General features: G+C 47.0%; 1 protein-coding gene across 4 annotated transcripts in view; it reads left to right on the top strand.

Moving 5' to 3' along the window:
• The window catches only part of ANKRD33B (ankyrin repeat domain 33B), an 87697-nt gene extending 74616 nt beyond the window's left edge, over window positions 1–13081 (top strand). For 3 of the 4 annotated variants that reach the window (XM_082458361.1, XM_082458358.1, XM_082458359.1), the window contains one exon: window positions 6321–13081. In XM_082458361.1, the coding sequence (XP_082314487.1) occupies window positions 6321–7150 (830 nt within the window). In that variant the 3' untranslated portion in view covers window positions 7151–13081. The remainder of the gene's footprint in view (window positions 1–6320) is intronic. The other variant, XR_014262570.1, reaches the window with a different exon arrangement.
• The last annotated feature ends 4974 nt before the right edge of the window (window positions 13082–18055 follow it).

The raw sequence follows: 18055 nt of genomic DNA, 5'->3' as shown, positions 1-18055 counted from the left end.
TTCAGCCTCTCTATACCCAGGGCCAGTCATCTCCTGCTATGGGCCTGTTTCTTCTATAAAATTCGGTGAATGTCAGTAGTTACTGCAGGAGGTCATGATGTGGATTGAGTGAGTTCACACTTGACAGCTCTCGGGGGCTCGCCTGGCATGGAGGAAGCCATCAGTCATTGCTGGTTGTCATTGTTATTGGTGACTTTATGTGTTCACTATTATTTGTTAAATGAATGAAAAACTGTGGTATATTTTTCCTTTTGAAAATATCCTTGTGATCAGGTACTTAAACTTTCTTATGGAGGGTGACTCAGGTTTCTTAATCTTGGCGCTGTCGATGTTTGGGGCCAGATAGTTCTTCGTGGTCGGGCTGGCCTGTGGGTTGTAGATGTTCAGCAGCCTCCCTGGCCTCTGCCCACTAGGTGACTGTAGCACCCCCCAGTTTTGATGACCAAAAATATTTCCAGACATTGCCAAACGTCCCGTAGTGGGAAAGTGGCCTCTTGTTGAAAACCACTGATATAACTAATGTAAATGGGAAATGAAGGGAAAAGTGAAAAGAAAATCTGACACCTTTTTCAGGGAGCTTTTGAGCGGCCCTCTAAGGCTTTTATTGTTTAACTTATAGAATATTTTCATTTTTTACTATTGCCACTAAGTTACGTTATACTTTTTCCCAGGAAAGTGGGTCACATTTTCTTCTTACAGATGAGTCTGCATGTTTTAAAAGAAAAAACAATATGTGATTGAATGCCTTTCCTGGGTTTGGTACATAGCAATAGGATACTTGCTGAAATGTTTAAACAATTTGCAACAATATTTTAAAGTCTTCTTACTTCTGTTTGGATTTATCAATATTAAGAAAAACTAAGCCTGTAAAGATCCTAAAATCTGGGTATTTCTTTTGGATTGATGTTTACAGAATCAGGTCATCCTGTGATCATTTTAAAAGCAAAAGGCACGAGCATTACTACATATTAATAGTTAGGATAAAACTGTGTATCTCATTCTCATTTTTTCCAGTGCCGTGTTCTTCTGAACCTGAGTGTCTTTCTGCACCTGGGTTGAATTTCCGAGTTGCAATTTCATAATATTCAATAAGAACTATTTCCTTTTGGAAATAATGAATCATTGAATTGAATGCCCCCCAAACTGTTTAGATTTTCCAATAGTTCATAACCTGTAGGTGCATATCAGCTCTTATCTTACCTTGTTGGGCAGAACGAAATAGTGTCAGAATTACCAGAACTCAGGCTTTTAATAAAATTATAACCAAGTTCTCGGGCTTCCCTGGTGGCTCAGTGGTTAAGAATCCACCTGCCAATGCAGGGGACACGGGTTCGAGCCCTGGTCCGGGAGGATCCCACATGCCGCGGAGCAACTAAGCCCATGTGCCACAGCTACTGAGCCTGCGCTCTAGAGCCCGTGAGCCACAACTGCTGAGCCCACGCTCCACAACTACTGAAGCCCGCGCACCTAGAGCCAGTGCTCTGCAACAAGAGAAGCCATCACAACAAGAAGCCCGCACAACGCAACGAAGAGTAGCCCCCGCTCGCCGCAACTAGAGAAAGCCCGCGCACAGCAATGAAGACCCAACGCAGCCAAAAATAAATAAATAAATTTTAAATATATATATATATAACCAAGTTCTGAACAGCTGATTTATTGGCTGTTTGGTTTTTGGCTTTCCGAGGAGTAACGTCAGCTCTGCTGATGAGATCCCAGGGGTTGGGGATAGGGCTGCAGAGCCTTGTTTATTCAGTGGAATATTAATGCCCCCAAGTGACAGATGTATTTAATAAATGGCTCTGAGAAGCCGTATGAGGGAAGCCGTGACTATCTCTGAAGAGAAGCAGAACGCGGTGGAGGTTGGCAGGTTCCAGACTGGCTTAAGAGAGCTGGCTCTCATACCTGAGGTGGTGGTGTCATTGCTGCGGCACTTGGGGAGCAAAAACAAGCAAACGGGATTCCGGGCAACAAAGCAGACAGAAAGGAAGGTGTAGGAGGCTCGTTTCATGAACAGAGAGTAGAGGCACTCCCGCTGTACATTGTGTGTTCATCCTTGCCTTAGGCAAGCCCTGACTATGTGTTTCTGGAAAGCCGAAGGATATGATACCACCAGAGAGGTTTCTTTCTGTTTACAGAGGAAAACATGAATTTTCTGTGACTAAGATGGAATAGTGTCAAGTTACTAGGCAGAGAAACGGCTAAAAATCAGGCATTTCATATCACCAAGGGCACCGTCTTAGCTTGGGCACCCACGAGAGCCAACCGTGAGACAAGGGGGCAAGTGGTTGTTCTGGAAAGTCACCCCTGCAAGCCGGTCAGGGATAAGGAAGCCAGATTGGGAAGACTGGAAGACGAACCCGTGTGAGCTCATTAGCTGGTTACCCTGCAGGCTGTGGGCTTGAGCCCTGCTGAGACCCTCTGAAAGACTGAAACGCCTGAGGGTAGGGTGGGATCACCCGCCCCACCCCTTCAAGGGCTCTTCCCTGTGACCCTGCATCCTGATTATACCCGAAGTGCCCAAGATACAGGCCACAGATAGCACAGGAGGAGGCCTGTAAGGACCGGTCCACAGTGGTCTTGTGTGACTATCACCAGACGAAAATGGTGATTCCCTTGGTTCTCGTCCTCCTGAAGAGAAAGAATTCAGTCCAGAGACATAGAGCAGTTTTAAGTAGCAAGAGTTTTTTATTAAGCAAAGCAAAAGTACACTCCAGAGAGAGAGAAGGGGCGCGGAGTTGTTTGGAAACTGGAAGCAGCCCCGCGGTAGGGCTGGGGTTGGTTTTTCAGAGTGGTGGAAAGCCCCTCAGGTCCTGCATCATTTGACTGCCAAGCTGATTGACAGCTTTAGGTTACATAACTTCTTCCTTCTGCGCAGGCGCTTACCCACAGGCCCCCGAGCAAAACCCACAGAAGGGTGATGGGTGCAGAAACCGCAACGCTAATTTATTACAAACACAGCGTAATGAACCCCGGGTTACTCTGAGTCACCTTTTAGGCCTTGCTATGCCCTCACCAACCTGTGCTGGCAGTTTTATCTTGTTTGGTGTTGATAAGGCTGGAGACTTAACGGTCCTTGACCACAAAAGGGAGGCTCTCTGGGCATGTTCTAATCACCAGTGTCCAGGTGGGGGAGGGAAAGATGACCCCGTCCAGGATGCGGCAGGGACCTGCTCATGTCTAACTATCTAACATGACCAGAAGGGTCTCTCGGCAGGAGGGGGGCCAGATTGGGGCTCTGAAGGGTAGATAACATGGGGTTGGGGGCTTATAGATAAATGGGAAAGGAAGTGACGCACCCTGGGCTCTGCCTGCCTCCTGCTGGTCCCACGGACCTGGCCTTGACTGTTGGGGGAAAGCGTCCTAAGAATGAGCAACGGAAGGTAGATTGTTTTCCTTTAGTGCCTTTTAGGGTGCTTTCTGCTTCCAGTAACAGAAATCCTGACTTGACAGTGGCTTAAAGAAAGCAAGTGTCTGTCTCACCTCACTGGAAGTCGCCGTGCAGAGCTTGGCCCTGGACTCCGTGAGGACGTCACAGACCCAGGTTTCTTCCTCTCGTCCACTCAGCTCCACACGGCCCCCCAACCACCTGCCAGTGTGTTGACTGGTCACCTCATGATTGCACGATGGTCACCAGAGCTCCAGGCCTCAGGTTCATCGGTCCCTTCGATCAGGGTGCAACAGCCTTCTCTTTGGGGCTGACTAAGGGAGGCTGGGGGAATGGGGAACAAGATGGCAGGTCATCGAGGTTAGAACTATAATCCTCGATGGGGTGGGGATGTGTGTGATCCCCCCAGGGGACATTTTTGGTTGTCACAACTGGTGGAGTGCTACTGGCATCTAGTGCCCAGAGAACAGGGATGCTGTTAAAAGCCCTACAATCCCCAAAACAAATAGTCATCTGGCCCCAAATGTCAGTACTGCCAAGTTTTGAAACTCAGGGTTAGACCAGTCATGATGCATTGCCTAGAACTGAGTAGTTGCTGCCTTGAATAAAATAGAGGATTCTGCATAGGCAGCTCACAGCACTCAACGTGGCAGCAAATGGACTCATAGGCAGGAGCCCAGCCTTTGCACGGCTGGAGCCCTGGGCGAAACAACATGGGGTGGGAGATGAGGATGCTGATCGTCTCTTGGGCAGGCGATGGGTACTTTGGCCTTTCAGAGGTGCTCCGTATTCTCTGAAAGATATAAGTATAATGTGCTAATCATCAGTACTTGCCTTTCATGATTTAATGACTATGCCCAGGCCTTTAATATTACCCTTAATAGTACTTTCTTAAGGAAGTGAATCCCTCATTTATAGCATGACTCAGATTCTTGAGCTGCATTACAGTCAGAACGGCCTCTGTTCTTTACAGTGTTTGTATTTTCCAAGATGATTTTGAAAAGGAAGAGGCGCACTCAACTTTTGACAGCTGTTCCTTTAGTTTTCCATTAGCATTTGAAAAATGTCTCTTTCAAGCAGCGTTCATTAAGATTTTAATTTTTCAGTTTGCTCCTTTTTTAAGTGACGTGCAACGAATTAAGGTTTAATGTGTCATCTATTTTTTGCAATGACATTTTTACTGCCCCCTTTTCATTTCAGTCCGTTTATAAATTGTACTGTAGCTAATGAGTTCCATCCTGATTTCCAGTTCCCAATAATTACCACTCTTCTAATATGTTAACGTGTCACAGAATTAAGAGCATTACCGGACGAGCTCAGGTGAGCTGGGTCTGCCTCGGCCATGGGGCCACTGAGGGCTATGGGGCAGGGAAGTCGCTGAGACCCCCTGCTGCTCTTATTCGTATTCACCAGCCATCGCATGTTGGACACCCGGGTTTGTGTGGGATGTAAATGCAGAAGCTTCTGCGGGCCTGGTCCCTGGGTAGACTAGATAATTGCCCTACTTCCCACATTGCTTTGCCAGTGGAAATATGACTAATGGGACTTGAAATCCTGAACGATTTTTAACTGTATATTCGGCTGAGATTGGACCAAGATTAATTGAATAGCAATCCCTGATTAATTTCTATCTTACCACCAAGCTGAAACTTATGAACATTTCATCAAGTTGAGCTGAAGTTTAACTTTGCAATATTAAGAGGAGGCAGTGGCTGGTATGGAGGAGATTTATTAAGGAAGTGACCAGTGTAAGGGAGACCGTGAGGATGTAGGAGATGCAGCCTCTGTCCTCCAGAAAGACAGAACCGATGGGAGATATATATTAAGAGATTTATTTTAGGGAATTGGCTCACGTGATTTGGGGGGGTTGGTAAGCCCGGAATCTGTAGGACAGGCCAGCGGGCTGGAGACTTGGGCAGGAGTGGATGCTGCAGTCTTCAGGTTGAATTCTTTCTTCTCCAGGAAACTTCAACTTTTGCTCCTAAGACCCTGGATGAGGCTCACCCACATTTTGGGTGGTAATCTGGACTTAAAGTCAACCAGTTGTGGATGCTACCGCACCTACAAAACACCTTCACGGCGCACCTGGATTAGTGCTGGGTTAAGTCCCTGAGTCCTAGACCCTGGCCCTGTTGACATAGAAAAGTGTCACAGAGGAAGAGCCCCCCTGCAGGGTGGTGGGAAGTGCAGGCAGCTGAGGGTCAGGACCCAGGTCTGAGCACTTCTCTCTTACCAGCTTCGAGGTCTCCAGCAGTGCCCTCAGCCCCTGGGACCACCATACATTCTGTAACAAACGTTTATTAAATGCATGCCTCCTACCAGCCAGAACTGTATGCGTTAAGGAAGCAAAAATGACTTAAGTTTTTGCTTAAACTGCCTCTGTCCTGGAGAAGCCCACGACCCACGACCAACTAACCACCAGCACGAAAAGTGAAGGACCACACGTTTCCTGTAAGATAAGATCCATAATCGTCCCCACAAGAGATCTTGGAGGAAAAAGGGAGATGATAAATAAATAGGACACTGAATGCTTTGCCCGTGAGTTACTGTTAGTATTTATAGAACATTCTAGTAGCATCTGCCAAGTGTTACAAAGCACCTTTGTGGTCTGATTGTGTCTCCATTGCTGGAAAGCCATGAAATCTTATTTCTATAAAAAAAATTCCACGGTTTAGGTGCTGAGTTTAGGGGGTTTTATTTAGGAAAGATAAACCATTAAGTGGAGCACTTAAAGGTTGGTTGTGTTACAATAGTAAACGCAACAGGTGTCGGTCAGGTGTGGGTTCATCCAGGTGGCCCAGCTCCAGGGTAGAGTCTTGTTAGAAGGTTTTGGAAGTTTCGCTTTTGATCCATTTCACTGTCTTTTCGTTTTCTGCCTGTGGAAGGGAGGTCTTATTGCATCCACCCACTCCTGTTTCTACTTTGCGGTTTTCAGGGGCAGATGTCCACGCCAGGGACCCTCACCGCAGGATGTCGTCCCAGGAGTGGGCTACTTACACGGGACGGTTTGAAGCGGTCCACGTCATCCAGAGGCTGCTGGAGCGACCCTGCCCAGAGCAGTTTGGGGAACAGTACAAGCCAGAGCTGCCGCTGGCCCCCGAGGCGGGTCCGAAGCCTGCGGGCTCCAAGAACTGCTTGCAGAGGCTCACCGAGTTTGTGCGGTCCATACTGACCTCCCGCTTGCGCCAAGGCCTGGAGGATGGGGGCGTCCTGGACCATATGGTCAGGATGACCACGAGCCTCTACAGCCCCGCCGTGGCCGTCGTCTGCCAGACCATGTGCCCCGAGAACCCCCCCTGTGTGGGGAAAAGGCGGCTGGCGGTGCAGGAAATCCTGGCGGCACGGGGGGACCTGGACACGCAAGCCCAAGAGAGGGACAAAGCGGAGGGCACCAAGCAGCGATTCCGGACCTCCCAGGCTGCGGGGGTCTCCAGAGAGGGGGCCCCCAGAGCCAGCTCCACGTCTTCCCAGCTGCCAGCTGCCCCGCGGAAGGCCAGCCTCCTGTCCCTGCAGCTGCTGCGGCGGAGCAGCGTGCGGCCGGGCGTGGTCATCCCCAAGGTGCGCGTCAGCAAGGCGCCCGCGCCCACCTTCCAGCCCGAGCGGGCGGCGAAGGGCAGCACCAAGGACAGCGCCCACCTGCAGCTCCCCAAGTGGCGGTACAAGGAGGCCAAGGAGGAAAGAAGGAAGGCGGAAGAGGCAGAGAAGCAGCGACTGGCCACAGCGCAGAAGGAGAAGCGGGCACCGTCCTGGAGGAAAAGGACGTGAGGGGGGGGGGTGTCTGGCGGGGGGAGGAAGGACGCAGAGCGCGGCCGGGGATGAGATGCTGCCCGGAGCCCCAGAGGAGGTGGCGGGGAGGCCGGGTGGGCTCCTCCCTGGGAAGGAAGCGCCTCGGCCCGGCCCTTGCCTTTTACGCACCACACGTCCCTGTGCCCGCAGGCTCCTTCGGGCCCGAGAAAACGTTTGTGTTTGTTCAGGCTGCACCCAAGAGTGAATTGGGCATAGCACTAATCGATTTGCCTAAAACCAGTTCCCTTAGCAGTCAGTACACTTAGTGGGTGTTTTACCTAAAAGTTTATCTTTAGAACCTCAGTTAAGAAATTTTTAAGACCAATTTATCAGAAGGGCATTTCCTGTATAATTTTGTATTTTTAATCACAAATATGCAGCACTTTACCAGCCCCATACAGAGATGGGGCTCTTTGTACTTAGGATGGTTTTAATGCATTTGTCTGAAGACCCTTTGTTTAAAGTACCGGTTCTAGCAATAATTACTTGTGATATCTCTATGATTTCACACAGAATTTGTGGCATTCTCCCCCCTTTTGCTGTTTGTTTGGGTCTTTGCCTTTCCATCTCATGTGGGTGCCCATGAGCACTGCATGTTCTTAATTGGATTAAGTGATGCAGAATATTTCTTTCCATTTGATGGAGGCATTTACTTTACAGCAAAGTGATCAAGTAAGATAGAGGAATCAGATTTCCTTGTACATCCAGTGCTAAAAAATGATGAAAACCCAGTTGTCAAAGTAGGAGACTGCGTAGAGAAGCACGTATTTATTGCTAGAACTAAACTCACTTTAAGCAAGGGATTTTAGATAAACTGTATACAAAGTCTTGAACATATTCAAAAATAGATATTGACATAAAAAAAGTATTTAAGAAAATAGGGGCAAATTTAATAATTATTACTGGAAACAAAAGTAAGTTATGTGCTCTTAGATAAATTGAATTCAGATATCCTTAAAATGTAAAAAAGATGCAAAAAGCATAAGGAACCCACAGTTCTGCAGACTGCTGAAATGGGGGCAGGCGTAAATTTTTAGAGAAATAGGGATTAGAATTGAATATTAAGCAAACGTGTTTTAGGCAAATTTGCCTGGAGTGAGCTGGGTTGCTTCCTCCTCCTGACTCAATTCCAAGGAATCCCTGGTGTGGAATTACTTTCTTTTTTCCTTTGATGACTGCCCCTGATGTTCAGTTCACCCTCATGGCGACTTTGTTGACTTTCCAAGATGTCGGGACTTTGGCAGAGCATGTGTGTGATTTGCCCCGGGCCCTGAGCTCTCCGAGGGAGTTATCTCCAAAGCACTGAGAAATTCTAATGAATCTCTGGCCATCCGGGTTGCAGAGTCTCTCTCACGTATGCACTACCAACAGCACTTTATTTAAATATTATCCTGTTCAGAAGCCATAGATTTAAAATATTACAGACCAGTTTGGAAGCTCTTTATTATAACCCTAGATTCGCAGGGGAAATCGCACTCCCTGGCTATGCGGTAACGAACACCTGTCTGTCTCATTATGTGGGCGGGGTAGCGCCGGCTCCCCCTCTTCCCCCCCATCCTTCAGAATTGAGCATCTCACACTCACCTTCCCCAGAATCTCAATAAACAGACCATCAGGCTGCACCCAGACTGGTGGGAGACGGGCGTGATGATAATACAGCTCTTAAAGTCAGATTTTAGTGAGTTCCTCCCTCATCCCAGAAGGGCGCAAGAAGAATGGCACAGAGGTCTGGACCCACTTTGAGCATCACTGATACAGTTGGCTGTTGGGTCACTTTCGTGCCTAAGAGTTGAGGTTGGCCAAGTCCCCTTGGATGAGATGAAGGCTGGTCCCCGAGGTGGAGAGAAACACCCGTTTCCCTGACAGTCCAATCCATATCCTTTGAGATCATTTTCGTGTTTATGTATTTTCGTTGCTTTGAATGGTTGGCTGCATTTTTCTCACCAAGGGGTCAGCCCTCCTCCCTCCCCTCCAGTGTCGGTCAGGGATGGGGCACTGATGAGCAATGTCCCCCCCCAGCTCTGTCACCATATACATTCCCTGCTGACCCCTTTGCCTCCTTTTTTCCTTATTTGCTTTTTCTTTGTTTTGCCTGTTTCCTGCTCCAGATTTAGCTAAATGCCTTGATCATCCCTGGCCCCACTACTCTGAGATCTAAAAAGGGCGGAAGAGCAAGGCAATGCTGAGAGGTCAACAGTGTCCCTGTGGAATTATCATGTCGTGCCCTCCAAACACCCAAGAGTGAATGAACGGCAGATTCCGCCAGCTGCTTCCGTGCAGAATGTTGGCACAACTCCCCCACCTCCACCCTGCACTTTCCCCCTTTTATCTCTTTCGGGAGGGAGACTTGGTTTGCTCTCCTAACAGGTGATAGCACCGCCCTGCCGTACAGAGCGGGCGGGATCCGGTGTCTGCTTGCGCTCCTGATGTCTATTAACTGTAAATAGTGAATCTCAACTTGACAGGTACCCTCTCAGGGATTTATATATAAATGCAGTTAGGGGAAAAGCTGAAGTCTATTTTAATACTTTTTAGCATCTGAGTGCATTATGATTAAACTAGATAGAAGAAATATTTCTAAGACAATGTCAGTGCTGCTGTTTTCTGGGGAGAGGCCTGGGAATCACCCCTCGTGTTGAGATTTCTTGATTAGTATAAACTCGGGACTCTGGCAGCTGAAATGGCTTTGGAGTGGATGTGAAGTCACTTCAGTGCCTCTCAGCTGCCTCTTGTGGATGTGAATCCTTGTATCAAAAAAAAAAAAAAAAAATTCAGCCTTTATGTACGTAGAGACGGCTGTGACAGCACGGATGGACCATTCATCGCTTTCACCTCTACAGCTGTTTCCTCCCCATCTGATCCAGGGGTGTGTGGTGTGACGGTGACAGTGTTTTCTATCTGCTTATGTGAATCGTGTTCTACAGTCAGCCGAGCGCCAAGCTCACCGCTGGGAGGGGGGAGGGAAAAGCTGGAATGACCGCGGTGTTCAGAGACTTCGCGTGTCTTTAGCTACCTTTGAGAAATGCAACACACGACATTGTGGACCTTCATGACTTTTTCTGCAGCACCTCCCCACAAGCTCCTGGCGGCACTAGAGGCCTCAGAAATAGGGTCAGAAATTGCAGTAGTTCGTCATCTCAACTTCGGGCACTCCTGCTACTCGCTCATTCTGCAGTGGAGGATAGAGTTCGTGATGTCAGTTGGAAAGTGGGATTTGTGGATGCAGAGTGGCCAGGGCAGGCCGCCTCTGCCTGCTTCCTTCCGTGCTGTGGGCGACCAGGTCTCTGGAAGTCCACTGGGTGGAGATGAGGCTGTGAAACAATCCCGTGAGGTGGGCCACACCCCAATCCTGAAGTGGATGCAAAGCCTGCTGTCTCCAGGGAAGAATCATGGGTACCGAGTTACTATGAAGAAAAGCACCCCTGAGGGGTCGTTAAATGAGCTAAGACTAAGAAGTAGGGACTGTCTGACCCTTGCAGCCTCTGGCAGGATCACTGTATTCCCCGCTCATCCACGCTACGTTAAGGCGGAGACTGTCTTTTCATCATTCACTGGAGCTTGCTCCGCGAAAGGAGTCCTAGCCCTGACGGATGTCAGGTGCAGTGCTTACCCCCAGGTTCACTTGGAGACCTGTGCTCGCTCATTTCCCATCCTGATACAATGCAGGTACTCGCTGCAGTGCTAAGATTATCAGGAACTATTGTAAGCTGCTAGTTGAAATCCGTCTTTTATAGGATGAAGTGCTGACACTTTTTCTTTTTCACAGTATTTGGGGAAATCCTAACGCGCTACCCAAGTATTCCCTCGCGAGCCTTTCCGTCCCACATGGGTAACTGTTTGGATTCTGCATTCGGCTGTGGGTGCCCAGCTCACAGGATCCCTCAGGGCTCTGGTCTGTGTGTCTGGTTTCCTCGGCGGCAGGCTCACGCTGGGCCCCTTTCAGCCGGGCCTGGCGGACCATGGTCTTCTGGGGAAGGAATGGCAGAAGACCCATCACGCCTGATGCTCATAAAACAACAAAGTCCCATTTGTGACAACAGCTGGCATTGGGCACATAATCACGGCAGCGGGAGGGAGGGCTGTTGCCATGAAGAACTTAACAGCAAACCAGCTCTTCCTGCAAACGCTGGTTGCCGCCCTCTCCATGCGTTTAGACTTTGTTTCAGACGTCCGTGTGACGCTTGAATCAGCTACTTGTGGCTGTGCCCTTGAATCCACATGTTTCTTCATTATCATTTAAAATAAGTGGCTAAAAAAATTCCTCTGGAGGTTTTTTGTTTTAAAGAAATAGAAAAAAACAAAAAACCACCACTGCCTGGTTTGATGTAGCTCATTTCTGAGGGACTCAGTTGAATGCCAGGGCTGCGTGCAAAGTCTCTCCTTCCCCTGACCCAGCCTGAACTAAGGCTCATGTGAAAGGCACAGCCCTGCGGTGCTCTGATGGCCCTCAGCTGCAAGTGGAGGTGTGTGATGTGATGTGATGAGTGCACACACACACACACACACACACACACACACACACACACACACGAAGGAGTCCGGGCTTTGTGCTCACAGACGGGACTGCCATTGTGGCTCCCAGGTAATGTCTGGTGTGACCTGATTGGATGGCATGTAGTGGAGGGTGGGACAGCCCAAGACCCCCACTGGGAGGACTCCAGTGTGTCCACTGCGGCACAGGACACAGCCAGTGTGTCATAACGCAGGTCTTGTCGAAAGGTGGCGTTGGCCTGGGCGGCTCATGTAGGAGCTCCTGGGCGAGGTTGTGTAGCCGGGCCTGGGCCGTCGCTCTGCTGTTGGCTGCCTCCTTGGCATGGAGGGGCAGAATCCAGAGGGGATGCTTGGGGAGCTCCACCAGGCATTCACCCCATGGCACCAGGCTAACCACAGAATCAGCGTCTTACCCTGCGGAGGCACTGAGATCTTCCCAAGTCTGCCCAAGTATCAGTACTCTAATTAATCAACGCTAACACAGTTTGGTTTTTGAGAGAATCATTTCATCATAATGGGACACCTTTATATTGTTTTTGAAGAACATGAAGACGAGAAACAAAATGAAGCCAGCGGTTGCAGGCACGGCAGTGGCCTGTGTTGATTCGATGCTTTATGAAATTTTGGGAGGTCGCATTGAAGCACTTTAACACCAGTTTTTGAGCAGAAGTTCAAGAAGCTGGTTTGGAACCTCACAGCTCTGTCAAACAGGATGAAAACCAGAAAAGGATGCTATAAACCTGGACATGTTACCAGCAACCCTGTGAGCCTCTCAGCCATGCTAAGGAATTTGAATACTAGACCCCATTCAAACAAACAGGCAAAGCTAATCTCATTGGAATTCTCTTCATTCAAATCCTTGTTCTGCCTCACATGTATTGGGTGTCTGAGAATGTGTGTTTTTAACAAGGGTGACTAAGAAGTGTATGGACTTTGCACAGGTGCCAGGTTTCAGGTTATGTCATGTTGGTATAAGATTTGTTTTCTGAATGTAAAACTATTTTCATTGTCATTTCTAAAAATCCCGTAGATTTCCGGATATTGTAAAAATGTTGAATAAGGATATAGGTGTGTAAATTTCATAGTGTTTTATTTTGAGGTGAGAGTTTTGTTACAGTTTATAAAAGATATTTTTCTATTTAGACCTCAGGGCTATTTGGGGACCTACAAATAAATGTGACCCCAGCAGTTTCAATTCTTGATATCCAAACGGTTAATAATCATCTTTAAGTTAAATAGGATATAATATTCAGCAGAAAGAATGTGTCTTTCCCTTTTAGCTTCTCTTTTAACAAACTCTGTATCTAAAGTTTAAAACGTGTAGCAAAAAGGATGTGGGTCATGTAAAAATGTGGGGAAATTGTGGCTACGGAATTTAAAATCACTTGTGAAATAAAGTCTTATGGTACAACGGTGTGATACTTGGATAAACCTAAGTGTGTGTACATTAGAAAATGATACAACGATACCAGTGTTTTTAATGTTACTTATTTTGATCGAAATAGGCGTGCACTTCCTTCATCTGACATGCTTTTATTTTTCACGTTTCAAAAGTAAGACTTTTAAATTCATGAGCTATCTGCGAATACCTCTGCACGTGTTAAAATAATCTTTTTACATTCTGCCTCTTCTCAGAAGTACCCACTGGTAGGGAGGCATCCTTCAGCTGTGTTTCTGTGGATTTATTTACCTGTGTATATAGAAACAAATTTAGTTTTGTTATTTATTTATTATTATTATATAATATGTTATATATTATATAATATAATATACATTATATAATTTTTTTTGCCTTGTTAATCTCTGTCATTTTTTTTTAAACATCTTTATTGGAGTATAATTGCTTTACAATGGTGCGTTAGTTTCTGCTTTATAACAAAGTGAATCAGTTATACATATACGTATGTTCCCATATCTCTTCCCTCTTGCATCTCCCTCCCTCCCACCCTCCCTATCCCACCCCTCTAGGTGGTCACAAAGCACAGAGCTGATCTCCCTGTGCTATGCAGTTGCTTCCCACTAGCTAGCTATTTTACTATAATTTATTTTTGTTCGTTTAGTTTATTTTTTATTAGTTGATTTACAATGTTGCATTAGTTTCAGGTGTACAGCAAAGTGATTCAGATATAGATACACTTTTTCAGTATAAAGTATATATATATATATATATACTTTTTCAGATTCTTTTCCATTATAGGTTATTACAAGATACTGAGTATAGTTCCCTGTGCTATACAGTAGGTCCTTGTTGTTCATCTGTTTTAAATGTAATAGTGTGTATCCGTTAATCCCAAGCTTCTAATTTCTCTCTCTGCCCCTTTCCCTTTAGTAATCATAAGTTTGTCTTCCATGTCTGTGGGTCTATTTCTGTTCTGTAAATAAGTTCATTTGTATCATTTTTTTTAGGTTCCACATATAAGTGATATCATGATATTTGTCATTTCTCTGTTTGACATAGAAATATATTTTTAATGTTTTCTCCCCTTCGTGTGATGTACAGGTAAGATAGTGTGGTATATACAGTTTCACCCAGTGTTCTTGTTGATTGCTGTGTAGTATTCCTCAGGAGAGCTGCACTGTGGTACATTTAACCATGACCTCATGATGGACTATTACAGTATTTTCAGTTCTTACCACTTGTAAGTAATGAAGAGCCTTCATCTGACTTACCTATTTGTATACACAAGTGAATGTTTCTCTAAGACAAGCGTGTAGAAGTGGGACTTGCCAGGTAGAAGGGAAGATGAATTTTATTTCAGTAGTCACTGCTGTGTTGCCCTTTTCAAAGTCTGATGAATATTCACCTGTCAGCAATGGACAAAAGAGGCCCCTTTCCCCCTGCAGCAGCACTTGCTGTTTGCCAGTCTGATGGTTAAGAAATTGTATCTCATTTTAATTGCCCCAGTTACTGGTGAAGTAGAGCATCTTTTCATGTGTCTTTTGACCATTTTTGTTTCCTGTTTTAAAATTTTCTTATATATATCTGTTTCTCATTTTTTAAAAAATTACCCTTTGGTGTCATTTTTGCTGATTTATAGGCGTTTGCTATAAATTTTGAGTCAGTTCTTTGACACATACGGCATTTTTTTTCTCCCATTTTATCACTTACCTTTAAGGTATCTTGTGTAAAAGTCTTAAATTTTGATTTAGTCAAACTTGCCAAACTTTTTAGTTTATATTTGCATTTCTTATTTAAGAAGGCCTTTCCTACCCCAAATCAACATTTTTCTTCTATAGTTTTATCTAATGATTTGTAGCTACTTTTTAAAAAGACATTCATACACAATTCATCTTTTCAGTAAGTTTAGATGGGACTGAAGTCAAACAGCTCCTATTTATTTGGGAAGTTCTATTCAGCAATTGAAAAATCTGAAGTCTGACACGTTAAAAACCATAATTTTAGTCATTAAATTCTACTCATCCAGAATCATAATTATTAAGGAAAGACCTACATAGGAAGTCAAATTTTAAATAAAGTTTTGTTCTAGGCCAAGATTGTTATTGGAGATTATTTGTATTTATTGTTGTGAAAGACAAATGACGTGAAGGTAATATACAAGGAACTGTCCTTATTAGAAAATCTGAGAACTAGGGACGTCCCTGTCGGTCCAGTGGTTAGGACTCTGTGCTTCCACAGGTTCGATCCCTGGTCGGGGAACTAAGATCCTGCAATCCAAGAGGCGCGGCCCAAAAAGAAAGAAAATCTGAGAACTGACATGAAAAGTGAGGGAGGTGGTCTTTATTCCCCCGACTGAACCTGCGTTGAGCGCCCTGAGGCTCTAAGAAGCACAGATGGAAGGATGCCCTTCCCGTCCGGTGGCCTGAACCCAAGAGCAGTGCATCTGCGCTGGGCAGTCGTGCGGTCAAGAACGTTGCCCCTTGAGGACCTCGAGGGCTTCTGCAAGCAGCCCTTCACGTGATCACTGGCTCCCAGCAGGTCACTCCGGCTGTCTCCCTTGATAACCTGGCTGGTTTCCAGCCAGGGACGTGAAAGGTGGTCCGAAAATCCCCAGTCTGCCAACAAAACCAACTTTGATGTGCAGATTGCTCAGGTAAATTGTTAGCTCAACCGCAGCTCCCAGTGCCAGGGGGCCACGCCCCTGCAGCAGGGGCAGCCGATCACAAGCATGGGCCCGCCACCCTGCCCACTCGACATCCTCTGCCTGGTCATCCCGCCCAAGCTCATTACTGCTCTCACTTAAAAACCCCCAAACCTAACAAGATGTTAATACATTTTCCTGGATAAAAGAAATTGTAAGTATATAAATGAAACTCAAATCCACCTTGCTATTTCAAAAGCATGACACAAAATCAAGAAGTCAGGTAGCTGCAAGGATAGGACATCAATTTTTCATGAGCTCTTAGAAGCTTTATTAGGGCCAAGAGCCAAGATGAGAAGCTGGACCAGGAGGGCCCCTCTCTGGGCCATCAGAGACAAGAGGGTTTGGGAACATGGGTTGTGATGGGGAAGTTGTCACCCTACAGTGAGAAAGGTTGCAGAATGTCCCCGCTCCCCGGCAAAGGAGTCCCTTAGCCATCCCATGGCCCCTTCACGCCCTGCCCCTGGGGGTTGGGGGACCAGCTTTTACCTTCTAACCTGAGTGATCATTGAAAGGTGCAGACTCGATGTCCTTCCTGACCAAACTCCATTGCAATGGGCCTCCCTTGGTTGAAGTGCCTGATGCCCTCTGTAGGGTGAAAGGTCATAGGTTGGGGGTCGAAAAAGCCACCCCTGCCTGCCTTACCTCCCACTGCTGTGCAGGCGCTGGGCCCATCCTGAGCCCCAGCCTGTGGTTCTCTAACTCTACACGTTCCTAGTCCTGGACTCTGGCCAGGTGACTCTGGAGAGATTTGGGCAACCCTCGTGTTCCCCCTGGGCTGGCAGGTGGCCCTCTGCAGTTGCGTAAAGCAATGGTGCTTGAAGGGCCGGGGTTCCCGGGACAGACAGCACTAACACCACCTGGAAAATTTTCAGAAATACACCTTCTCAGGCCGAACCTGTATTGGTTTCGTGTGATTGCTGCGACAAATCACCTGGATGGCTTCAAGCAACTGACATGTATTCCCTCGCAGTTCGGGAGGCCAGACGTTTGAAATCGCTGTGTCAACAGGGCCACGCTCCCTCTGAAGCCTCCAGGGGAAGATGCTTCCTCACATCTTCCGGCTCCTGGCGGTTGCCAGCAATCCTTGGCGTTCCTTGGCTTGTGGCAGCCTCTACCTGCCTCTGTCATCACACGGCCGGCTTCCTTCTGTGTGCCTGTGTCCACACTTCCCACTTTTTATAAGGCCACCCGTCATTGGATTAGCACCCACCCGTCACTGGATTAGCACCCGCCCACCCTAACCGAGTATGGCCTTGTTCTAACTTAATTACATATGCAAAGACCTGTTTCCAAATACGGTCACATTCACAGGGACTTAGAGTAAAACCTTTGGGGGGACACAATTCCACCTACACCACCACCCCAAGCTACTGAGCCAGAGACGTTGTGAGTCTGGGAGTGCACCCTCCCTAACTCTGCACGCCCACCGGGCTCCCACCCAACACTCACGCTCTCTCCCACCTTGCTGACCACGGGGGTCATGTCATTACCATCCCTTCCCCCCAACCCAGTCCCCACCCTACCCCTGAAGGCTAGAAGCCGGTTCCATCCTGGGGACCCTTCTCTGCCGCCCTGCCTGGGCCATCTCAACAGCTCATGGCTTTAAATGCCAGCTAGAGGCTGCCAACCTTCAGCTGTGCCCTTGACCACCACCTCTAGGCCAGGGGCCCACAGCCCACAGTTCAAATCCAGCCACTGCCTGTTTCTGTCAATGCAACTGTATTGAAACACAGCCCTGCTTGCTCAGTGACATATTGTCTATGGTGGTTTTCACTCTCCAAGGGCACAGTGGAGTAGCTGTAACAGAGGCCGTATGCTCACAAAGCCTAAAGTGCTGACTGTCTCAACCTGTACAGAAAAGGCTTGCTGACACCTGCCTGGGCACCAGTCCCACAGGTGGTGGATGCTTCCATCTGGTGTGGAGTAGGCACTGAAGGCCTAATGTGCCCAGACAGCTCTTTTTTTTTCTTTTTCTTTTTTAATAATTGAGGTATAATGGACATAAAACATTATATTGGTTTCAGGTGTACAACATAATGATTTGCTGTTTGTAGGTATTGCAAAACGATGGCCACAACGTCTAGCTCACATCCATCCCTATACATTGTTATAGTGTTTTTTTCTTGTGATGAGAATTTTTAAGATCTACTCTCTTTAGCAACTTTCAAATACACAGCACAGGATTATTAACTATAGGCCCCATGCTGTCCGTTACATCCCATGACTTATTATTTTATAACGGGAAGTGTGTGGCTTTGGACCCCTTCACCTGTTTCACGCCCCGCTCCAC

Source organism: Balaenoptera physalus (genome assembly GCF_965194825.1).
Source record: "Balaenoptera physalus genome assembly, chromosome: 3".
Lineage (NCBI taxonomy): Eukaryota > Metazoa > Chordata > Mammalia > Artiodactyla > Balaenopteridae > Balaenoptera > Balaenoptera physalus.
Note: the sequence above shows the minus strand (reverse complement) of the source record. Positions and strands in the feature narration are given on the sequence as shown.